This window comes from Borostomias antarcticus, assembly GCF_949987555.1.
Source record: "Borostomias antarcticus genome assembly, chromosome: 6".
NCBI lineage: Eukaryota > Metazoa > Chordata > Actinopteri > Stomiiformes > Stomiidae > Borostomias > Borostomias antarcticus.
In genome coordinates this window covers 25,301,295-25,313,277 of record NC_140239.1, presented here as the reverse complement: position 1 = coordinate 25,313,277, position 11,983 = coordinate 25,301,295, and the positions used below count along the sequence as shown (strand labels likewise).

Here is an 11,983-nt window from a genome sequence, read left to right as displayed (position 1 = left end):
CTTTTGGGCAACACCATCCCCTGCTCAGCGTGAAAGGAATGTGTCCTTTCACGAGTTGAATTGAGGGCTTGGCTGGCATGGAAATAACAGGGGAAGAAGTCACTAATTTCCCAGATTGGGAGTTGGGATGGTTAAGGGATGCATGGGGGCCTAAGCTGGTCAGAGTGAGAACCTCAACACTCCAGCTCAGACCTTCACCCTCCGTCAGGGAAAAGAAAAAAAGGTTGTTAACCCAACCTTTCATATGGCTTCGCATTTTGATTTGATCACACCGATGAACATGGGGACAAACAGTGTTATTGTAATTTAGGACGCTGTGGATGCAGCATTTAATAAATAATCAATGTGCCCCTGAGCATGAAGTTATTTATATCATATAGTTCAATTATTCAGTGTTATCATTCTCAGAGGGGCCCAGTTGATTTAGAATGGAAGCTGGAGGGGAAGTTGGTGAATTCCGGCTCTATCAACCCAAATTTCATGGTTTCTTAAGTCTTTTTTAGCTGGGTACAGTACAGAACATGCCTAGCTGTCGCATGGCTGAACCTGGCAACCCAGCTGGCATTGGGGGGTTAGGGGAGGGGGGGGGGCTGGAAAAAGCTCTGTTGTGCTCCTCCACTCTTCCACCGTGCCTTAATTGGCTGGTGTAATTACAGCCCCACATCCTGATGTGAGGCAGACATGCTCAGGGTGCTTTTAATAGGCTTGGCTGAGAGCAGGAGGAGCAACCATTCAAACCAAGCTGCTGAGTGTGCAGGAAACATCCACCACAACCCTCTGTGCACATCATGCCGCCACCCCCTGTGCCAGGCCAGCTCTGAGACGGCTCTCCCCTGCTGAACTCTCCTCAGCACAGCAGTGAGGTTGCAACCGACTTGCAGCCTTGACTAGGACCGTAGGTTATAGATTACAATGTCCCGCAGGCCTTTTAATATGCTACGGTGCTGTTCAGCGTCTTAAAAAGCCTACACCTTCAATGGAATGCACTGCATTAGTACGCTAATGCTCTGCCTTTTGGGGGACATGTCCAGGATAAGCAGAGTGGACAGGCAGTTGAACTGGATTTGCATTTTCCTTCTATCATCCTTAATGACACAGCGGTCAGAGCACGGGGCCTCACCAGGAATATTTTTGACTATTTCCAGAGGAAAACCTTCATAATTACAGTGGTAGCCATTCAAGTTTCCTTTGGCCTTGTGAGTCACATAAGTTCAGTGATATTGTGAATAGAAAGCTTTCAAATCAACGCACACCTACGTTATTTCTGGATGAACGCATTCGTGATTGGAGGTAAACCTTCGCCAATTCCCTAAGTTTACAAAATGACGATGTCTAGTAATAATCTTGTTACTGTTGGAGGCGCTGACGGACAGAAACCTCAGGTCTGGAGAGCTATACCCGCTAAGAATGCAGTGTACCTCAGGAGCTGTCGTTGAAATGGGACATGTGCTCCAGTCAGGCTCAGGTGGGCCTAAAGCCTCAACTCTCTGACAAAGCCACAGATAAGCAGGCGGGAAACTTCGAGCTATAACACCTAGAAAAAAGACTGATCTAGTCTCGAGACCTCATCACCCCCAGCTAGAACAAGCCATCACTTGTGCATAGCACATGCATGCGTTAGCGCACGCATACATGCAAGTGTTTGTGCGAGTGTGTGTCAGAGTACTTTAACGTCATGTGTCCAGACAATACCTCCAGTGTAATGAGCTGTGCCAGTGGGCGTGGCCTGGATGCCTACTAGATGCTTATCTCATGTGTGGGCTGACGCTGTGACTGGAACGCGCTGTACCGAGAGGAGGCTGATAAATGATGTACAGTGCCCCGAACACGCCATCGGCATACCAGGGGGAGTCACGGCGCGCAGACCGAGGCCTCACACACTCCGGAGGTAGGAGTTCACACACCTGGCACGTACAGCAACCAACTCTGGAGAGGAGTTCTGGGAAACGAAAGGACGGCAGAGTGGAAAGTCCCCCGTCTAGTAGCCTACTACGTTCAACTGATCACACGACTGATCAGAGGAGATGTGGAGGAAAACATGGCCGTTCGTTAGTCTTTTTAAGTTACACGTGGACTGAACCTGTGGCGAAACTAAGTGCATGGAGGTTCTTTCAACCATGCAATGAACCGAAAGCTATAAATCACATTCTTTTGAGCGTGTCACTTCTCCAGAACACGTTTGCCCAGCTGATGTCAAATACAATCAACTTTGCTATTGTTGTCTTGAGGCCAGAGTTCTCCACTTCCCCCTTTCTCTTTCAACAAATACTACCGGATATCCAACTAAATTTGATATCTCGCTCTAAAGATTCTTTGCCTGGCTCTCTTTCACACTCTTTTTTATTATACGGGAAAAACAACAGTATACATTAAACACAGAGTACAGACACCACTGCAAGTTATACAAAAGGTTGCCAGGGGGATTACAGAATCTAAAATAAATCAAATAGAATACACATAAATCTGGAAAAATGTGTACTGTAAATTGTTTTTATTAAATTATTCAAGCCTGAAGTCTTTGTGTACTGTTCCGAGTTCCTTGACTCTCTCTCTCACACTCCCGGACAACATGTGGAGGAGACCTGTGACATCACCAGCTTTCATTTCCAATGCAGCTCTCCCTACGACCTCCAGAGGGTCACCTGCGTTCATGGACGGCAGGCTGTCAACACCCATTGGCCGGCCTGATGAGAGCCCTACCACATAATCAGGGCCGTCACCATCGAGGGATGTCATTAGCCATGGCTGGCTGGGCCTCTATGGCCGGCTCAACGCTGAACCATCCACAGCTCCAACCACCGCTGCTCCTCTGTGACCCTGTGACCCCTGGGCCCCAGGAGCGCTAAGCGCATTAGCACGGAGCCACCAAAAAAACGCTGGCTCACTCCCTGCTGCCACACTGCCTCGCGGCCCCTCGGACTTTGAGTTCAAAGTGTTCGTGTTCGGGGACTACCTGTACCTAACAGTACAGGGAGATGTGTGAAGCCAGGGGCATGTGATTATGGACAACAGCCTCTGTTCTCTGTAGCAGGATGTCTCTAAAGGCAACTTACTTTTGGAGAGCCAGCGAAAGCAAAGCGGAGATTCTTAACTGGCAGGCGATTGGACATAAACATTTCCACAGTACAGTGGCAGACTTCCTTCATCAACTGGGAGTGTGTGTGTTGGCAGAGGCGAGCAGAAGAGAGAGTTGAGGCTCAGTTGATTCACACGGCTTCTGCAATAATCAAAGTCACCTAGTTAATCCTAGGCTTTGGTTGGAGGCTGGCACTCCCCCTGGAGAAATGAAGGGCTTTATAATACGATCATGATTAATTTATTTCTTTGTAAGGCTATTTCCACAAGGCAGGCAATCAGCTACAAGACAATCGATGAACACATTTTCCAAAGACGAAAAGTAATCTAATAATTCAACGGTTATTGGTTGAAACGACATGGTCGAAAATATGTCTTGAAAGAGCATTCTGTCTTTGGGTGTGTACCGCGTGTGTGAGTAATAAGTGATTAAGCAAAAATCCAAAGCAGAGACGACATTGACAGAACGGAAACAGGTGACCATGAGTTCTGATGTTTTAACACACAGACCGAGCACACATCCATAAATGTTAGCTTGATTTTCGCAACCTCATGTGTTGATACACCCGGTTCATTAGAAATCAATCATCTCATCAACTGTTTATTGACACATTTTCCACCACCAGCAGACTTAATCTGCACTTCCAGTGAAAGCAACGAAGAGGCATGACTTTCCATTGCACAAAACTTCCAGTGGAACACTACAGAAATGAGCACACTGTTGTCTAAACTCATTTAGACGTGCATACATTTTTATAATGAAATACAAATAGAATGCCATGAACTGATATCCTCAAGGGAAAGCAATTAATGTAGCAATAAATTACAATTACCACTGTCTATGTATGGAACACATTCCCTCAATATCTTTCATTTCTAGCGCTGTGTGTATGACCTACATCGTTGTCTGAGGACTTGGTATTTTTAGACAGAAAAATGTGTACCCAGATCTGCTGATTTCTGCAATGTCTGCAAAATAAAGTCTTGTTGATAGTTGCCGCTCTCCATGGTGTTTACTGTCCTGATTCTGAAAGTTGATTATTTAGAGGAAGTGCTCCTTTTTAAGTTCCCTTTCGCAGTTTTGGCCACCAAACTCAAAACAACAGTGATATGTTAACATGATACGTGGTATGGCTGCTAAAACAGTACTGTAGCTACAGTTCATCTCTGATTACATGACCATAGTATCCCTGATGTGGAAACCTGTACTGTTAAGTATTGAGAAACAACATCCATCATGTTTACATAATCTCAAATAAATTCACACCAACATAAGTATTTCACTAACTCCAACATTCCAAACCACACATGATTTGAGTTTAAAACTCAAGAACTGTTAGTCAAAGTCAAAGTCAACTTTATTTATATAGCACTGTTCATACAAACAAAAGTAGCACACTGTGCTATACAGAAAATTTTAAAACCGTTAAAATAGTAGATAAAAATAAGAGAATAAAACACGATCATATATGGTAAAAGAAAGTAAGAGAATAGAAAGTAAGTGAAAAATTAAAAGTGAGTATCTAAAAAAATGAAATGACTATAAGTGAAACTACATGATGAAAGCGAGATGAAAAGGTATAGCTGTTGTTCAGTAGAGTTCGTACAGTACTGCAGGTGAGAGCTGTAGCAGCAGACTCTCCAGTTCCTGTAAGTGGAGGGGCTGGTGGGTTTGTCTCCAGCTGTGTGCTGTGTAATGAGAGGCAATTACTCTGCATGACAAGTGAACATTAAGCCCCACGCCACGGCAGCAGCGCCGAGCCAGTTTACTTTGGGAGAGCAGCGCTGTACCAGTGAATCAAAGCCTCAGACAGGCCTGGTCTCCCTTATCATATCACAGTTCATCAGAGAAGCCATCTAATATCACCTGTGAGAGTTATAGCGATGCAAGAGTCTGTCCAAGTTCCATTCGATCAGAGTGCTAGATTCCACATGTTCTGACACCCTGAGGTTAAGATCCCACACACTCTACTTTCTGTGGGCAGGCAGTGTACTACGTTATGAGAGGTTCAGTGTTGGTTCATACCTGAACGCAAACCAGAGACATGACTCATGTTTAACTGCCATAAATAGATAGAGAGAGAGAACGGTATTTTATTGATCCCCGAGGGGAAATTGTTGCATTACAGCAGTGAGGACAACAACAATGGACTAATTTACAGTAAGTAAGGCAAGGCAAGGCAACTTTATTTGTATAACACATTTCAGCAACAATTCAACAAGACATTAAAAGCATCAAGACAAAGTGCAACACATAAAAGGTCATATAAAACGAAATGAAAAAAAATCAGAACATTTAAAACAAAATGCAGGAAAAATAAAATACAGGAATAAAAGAACACAAACGATTAAATATATACACAAAAAGGACACAGTATACCCGATATACATATAAGTATATATGCTCAAACTGTACAAGAGTGAAAAAACCTACGGCGTCAGTCAAATCAAATAAGGAGCATGCTGATAAATAATAAGTGAACTGTAAACTGTCCTGTCCAAAAAAAACAATGTCTGAGCACCAAAAACAAAGTGTCTGAGCTCCCTCCCACAGTTTGACTTAGGTCCACAGTGTCCAGCCAGTCATTCAGGGGATGCATTGAACAGCCTGAGGGCCACTGGTAGGAAGAACCTACAGAAGCGCTCCACAGAGCACCGTGGCAGGATCAGTCTGCAGCTGGAGGTGCTCCATTCTGAGTTAATAGCATGGCTACAAGTCAAACAGCCAATGTTCTGATAGCATCTGCTGCTAGAATATGTTATGGTTAGCTCCGCTGATTGCAACATCACTGTTAAAAAAGTTAAAGCAAACGCCATGAAGGGCAATGAGGCATTCTCGTTTTTGTTTAAATATTTTCTGAAAAATATGCTCGGCCTCATTGGTTTCAAGTGTTGCATGACCTAGGGTGTTATAAGCTTTCATCTCAATCGTCAAGTCCAGAGGAAAAGATCTAGGCCGCATTCTCAAGATACTGCGAATCTTGTGAAAACAAACTGAGTATAGCAATACCAAATACTGTACATGAAGTGAAAGTGAACGGGGATAAGAAGCGGGAGTTATGGTGTATGAAATGTTCCTTATTCACCAAATACCTCTTGTTTGCAATTGTGTCACAAAGGCCTGTCCTACAGTAGTAGCCTAGGCAGCAGTTGTCAAATCAACTCTAGCCTCAGTAACTAAGTTCTGATATTTCAGAAATATGCTGTTCCCAAAGCAATGCTATATATTATGCTAATTCATTCAACATATCAAATTATGTTATTCCAATATGTATCCTCTTTTAAGCTTATGCTCATTAGCCTGATTTCAGACAGAATTGCCAACTCGTTACACTCTGTTGAGAACTTCAGTCTGACATTATCTCCACTCTAACCAATTTCAATGGGAGAGGGAGTTTCGAGTTAACGTCAATGTTGATCATAGCCATGACAACCATAGACATCATAATCACAACATGGAGGGAAGTGAAACAGTAATGTAATCGTAGTCGGCTACTGTAACGAATGGGGGGTATTACCAACTACTACCAATTGTCCTCCAGGGAGTGAGTTCACAGAAGCTCTCGCTGCGACACCTCTCAAGTCGTATTGTCCGAACGCATCAGCCTGACAACGCTTGACAACGGTGTTTGTCCCGCTCTTGGTGCTGATTGGCTGTCTTTAGAACCTGCTGCGCTCATTTGTCGATTATTTTTTACTCAGATAATCAGCCGTTTCACGTAGCGACACCAGATCAAGAATCAGTCAACTTTGGAGTCTGGACCCAGGCTAAAGGCTCAATGTCTAGACCCAGGCTAAAGGTTCAATGTCTGGACCCAGGCTAAAGGCCCAATGTCTGGACCCAGGCTAAAGGCCCAATGTCTTGACCCAGGCTAAAGGTTCAATGTCTGGACCCAGGCTAAAGGCCCAATGTCTGGACCCAGGCTAAAGGCCCAATGTCTTGACCCAGGCTAAAGGTTCAATGTCTGGACCCAGGCTAAAGGCCCAATTTCTGGACCCAGGCTAAAGGCCCAATGTCTTGACCCAGGCTAAAGGCTCATACTAACTCAGTCAGATACTAAAGTGTGTTCTTTCTGGGGGAATTAACTTTTGCTGATATTTTACTCTTAATGGGGAGTTAAAGGATGAGGAGGACAATTTTAGATTTACATACACAGTAAATAATGAAACATGGAACATACATAAAATCAAGTACAGCACACCAAACACAATGTGATGGAAGAAATCATGACATACAGAAGACAACATTTTCACAACAATTTCTGAAATTCAGCAAACTATTCTGTTGTAGGGGCTGCACAATACAGCGAGATACAATTTTCAAGAGTGTTACCATATTCATTGTTCAACCTTTTCAAAAAAGGCTTTGTGTGACGTTGTTCTGATAGAAACCGCCACTCACTCAGCCGCGGCCATGGACAAACCTCACTGCTCTATGAGCTTCTATGGCATGTTGCTGAGTCAGGGGCTTTGAACAATGGGGCCTGTAGCGGGCAGGTATAAAAAGCAAAGGTTTCCATCAGGTAGGAAGTCAGTTCAGCAGCCAAGAGTTCCAGCAGCAGCAGCAGCAAGAGCGGCACCAGCGCAAAAAAACTCTGAGCCAGCATGACCTCCACCGGCATGAACAATATGTCCAAGATCATCTTCTACGAGGACAGGAACTTCCAGGGCCGCTCCTATGAGTGCACTAGCGACTGCTCCGACATGTCCTCCTACATGTCCCGCTGCCACTCCTGCAGGGTGGAGAGGGGCTGCTTCATGGTGTACGACCGCACCAACTACACCGGCAACCAGTACTTCCTGAGGAGGGGCGAGTACTCCGACTACATGAGCATGATGGGCATGAGCGACTGCATCAAGTCCTGCCGCATGATCCCCATGCACAGGGGCAACTACCGCATGAGGATCTACGAGAGGGAGAACTTCGGCGGCCAGATGTCCGAGATGATGGACGACTGCGACAGCATCATGGACCGCTACCGCATGAACAACTGCATGTCCTGCAACGTGATGGACGGCCACTGGCTGATGTACGAGCAGCCCAACTACAGGGGGAGGATGATGTACATGAGGCCTGGAGAGTACAGGAACTTCAGCAACATGTCTGGGGGCATGGGAGGCATGAGCAACACGAGATGGATGAGCATGAGGAGAATCATGGATTCCTATTACTAGACGACGCTCCCTGCCAAACCTAAATCACTCAATAAATGTTGATCTATAACCAAATGTCACGTTTAGAGCCGTTTCTTTTTTGAATTAGCAATGTTGTGGATGGGTTTAGAACGCAACCGACGTGGTGGAAGCACCCGGTGAGGACCGTGAGAGAACGCAGAATGGGAGGAGTTAAGATTTTGCGATAACGCTACGTGTGTGTACTGATAAACTGATAAACAGCCGACGTAATCACCACAATACACCAGAGGAAACAACTACAAAATGATCTTGTTTTTGAAAATCAATTATGTCTGAGCTAATGCTGTAATCCGGTAAGGCGGACAATTTTGTTCTTCCAATCACTCTCAATTATTACAAATCCCCTCAGTATTACAACACATACACAAAATTAAGTAGTTAATGAAACACTGCCTTGGTTACTTTAATGTCCATCAGATTCGCTGTGGCCTACTCTGGACTTCGGGAATGGAAATATTTTGCAGTCACTGTCACAGGTTGAATAAAGGTTACAGAAAACAATGACGTAGAACGAACAACTGTTTCTTTCCAGAATAAGGGCTCAAGCTAAAAGCTGGATGGATCAGGTTTGTTGTGTTCCAGAACAATCATTATTTTGGTGCCTGCCAATCTCCTAATGAAATAAAATGAAATGATCCATTACTCAGTTAGCCCAAGGGCCTGTTCCTGGTTGTTTGGCTGTGAATCAAAGTGAATGGGGTTTCTAAAAGACCAGTGACAGAGCACCAGGCAGTGTCCAGGAGGGCAGTCTGACGCAGACAGAAAAGCAGACACGGACATTTGAACTTGAACTGGGAAAAGATGCTGGGATACCTTTTAGTTGTGTGATAATATCCGTCTCACACACCAGACCTGACACTGCAATTAAACAACAATCAAAGCCCCCCCCCCCCCCCTTTACAGTTTATTTATTTATATATTTATTTATTTATTACCAGACTAATAGAAAACACTACTAATGGCAATCTACAAAACCAAGAGTACCCACACACCGCACCTGCATCCAGTGGCTGGTCTAACGCTAATCCTTAGTGGGACTGGACGACACCTCAGCTCCTGTTCAGCAGGTCGTGGCATGGCTGCTTCCGGATGGCGGGCGGAGGGCCGGCAGCACCAGTATCACACAGCTCGTTTGGTGTGGATCTGAACAGGCAACATCCTAACCCAGATGCCCTGATACAGGCAGACTGGGAGCTGGGGTCTAGTACACCCAGGGTCCACTGGGAGTCTGCCCAGTTTCAGTATGGTAATGGTAACCTACAAATGTAGGCTATGTGATGAGTGAGGGTTTTCTCTCTGATGAGGTCGACCATGTCCCAGTAACCAACTGACCGTCTTTAGGAAATGGGCCACTAGCCATAAATAGCTTAGGTAGAGCTTATCGACAGTTGATGAGATATAGCCTGATAAACCAGACTCATCGCAATTTTTGGGGACGTTTTCACTGAGTCTGGACTTTCACCAACCCAGAGCGATTTGAGTTTTCCCAGAAAATGGGGCACCAATCAGGAGACTGCAATTTACCTGCTGTTCCGCCCCCAGTCCCTGATTGGTTCCTGTAGATGATAATGCGAAATACAGGAATACGCTCGTAGTAGAATAGTAATGGCAGCTCCCGAAGCAACGAGCGGTAACATTAACGTTAGAAGAATAAACACAGCCTTAAGTGAAGTTATTGCAGCTCAGCGCAGCTATTGCATTTCTCAGCTGAAAGGTTTTCAACATTTTTCCAACTGGATTTGGCAGTTTGGACATGGCAAGTTTGATGTGTTTTGTTATGCCGATTGGCTGAAGGAGTTTGTCTGTCAAGGCACATAAACCCGCCCACACAAATCTCTCTGGTCGGCTGAAAGTCCAGACTCATTTTCGCGATGATTCTGGTTTACCAGGCTAGATGAGATATGCTTTGGCACTTTCTGAAGATGACTCAAAAAAGGCCTAGGCAGGCCTGGTGTGTGTGTGTGTGTGTGTGTGTGTGTGTGTGTGTGTGTGTGCGCGTGAAATCAAACTATAAAGGTTTTATTGCCGAGGTAGCCCATCCTACTCCCAAAAGAAGTCACTAAAAAACAGAGAATACTTAGTCCCTTTCACGGCCCACAGCAGGGGTGAAGGGACCACGCCGACAAAGGACAAGTTTAAAGAGACTGATGCGGGGTGTCGCTGCAGCTGTTGTGTTCACCTTGTATCCTCTGTACGTCTGAGGCCTGCTGGAGATCAAGAGGAAAATGGAAGAGGGCAAAGCAGCCCTATTCACATCCTTTCAGGAAGACAAGCTGACCATCTGCCAAACGCCTCCTCATGTCCACACTGCACCACCGAAGACACTGATGATGCAGGACAAAACTAAATCACGTAGGCCGCATGACGACAGCAACCTGAATGTCAAGTTCCTGTATTGTTTTACGTACTGTATGTAATCACCTTCGATTTCTGTGTGTGTGTGTGTGTGTGTGTGTGTGTGTGTGTGTGTGTGTGGTAAGGGGGTCTAGTAATGACTACAAAACATTGAGGCAAGGCTAAAGAGAAACGGGCTGTAAGCTTTCAGACAGTTTGGACTGTTCTGACATATTTGTATTTCTGTGGAAAAGAGAACATTTGGTAGAATATAAATACTGTACGAAGTACAGCTCTGTAAGCAATAGGAAAAAGCAGTACAACCGATGATGACAAAAGCATCGACACATTCTTCGAAATTCCGACAGGTGCAAAAATAATTCAGAAATCATGCTGAAAATAGACACTCTGTTCAGTGTTTTAATACTGCCCAGTGTGCAGTTGGGCTGTAAGCCAAAGTGACAAGATCCTATTTAGTTCATTCAGATGGAACGAGACGTGCTCTGGCAAAGCCAAAACCAAACAATGAGCTCATCTATATGGATCCTCTGTCTATTTAAGCCTGTTAATTTGAGCAGTGCTACTGCCCCCCCCCCCGTGCCCCCCGCCCCCTCCCAACACCAACACATAGACTCCCTCAAAAGGCAACAACGTACCAGGACAAAGTGGGGTGAGTGTTAGAGAGTAGTGGCTAAAAGCCCTTGAACGCGGCCGCATTGTTTGGTCTTCTGGGCACTGGCGACAGAGGCGGTAAGGTCAGTCAAACCTGTTCAGGGGGAGGTGAGAGGGTGGCATTGAAGGAACACAATCAAAGCAGCTTTTTGTGGGGAGGACCAAGACCAGCATCCATCCATTTGGAACACAGCAGGACGTCAGGGAGAGGAGGCCTGCAGTTACCCGGGATTATGGTGCGTTCGTTTATTACTGGGAGGTGGCAAATTGCGACTTGCTTACTAGGAATGATGAAATAAAACGCAGCATGAACTCGCACTTCCTCGTCGCAAATTCGGATATGTTTCTCAGCCCCCAGTTGCCGGCTGACGTCAATATCATATCATATCATCATCATATCATTCGCTATAGCTCGAATGCACACAGGTCGGAGGTAGGTATTTTGCCACTTGCGACTTTCCCACTCCGACCACAAACGAACGCACCATTAAAACGTGGTACCAGGTAGGGTTAGAGAGTTGTCGACCACAGAGGCAGAACTAAACGGTGTCGAGAACGGAACAAAAAACAACAACTGTCTGTCCATCAAGGATTATGGAGACGTAGATCGGACTAAAAACACACGTCTCAGTGGTTTCCATAACAACCCTGGGAGTGTGAGGTCAAAGGGTCGACCCCAGGCTGTGCTCAGCTCAGCCCACCTGTC

At 45.3% G+C, this 11,983-nt stretch overlaps 1 protein-coding gene across 1 annotated transcript; it reads left to right on the top strand.

The window, feature by feature from the left end:
* Nucleotides 1-7,680: 7,680 nt before the first annotated feature.
* Nucleotides 7,681-8,250, top strand: LOC311310358 (gamma-crystallin M2-like; the record flags this gene model as incomplete). The annotated part of the gene is made up of 1 exon (XM_084439817.1): nt 7,681-8,250. One exon carries the CDS (start codon nt 7,681-7,683, stop codon nt 8,248-8,250), a length of 570 nt encoding a protein of 189 aa, XP_084295943.1.
* Nucleotides 8,251-11,983: the final 3,733 nt, after the last annotated feature.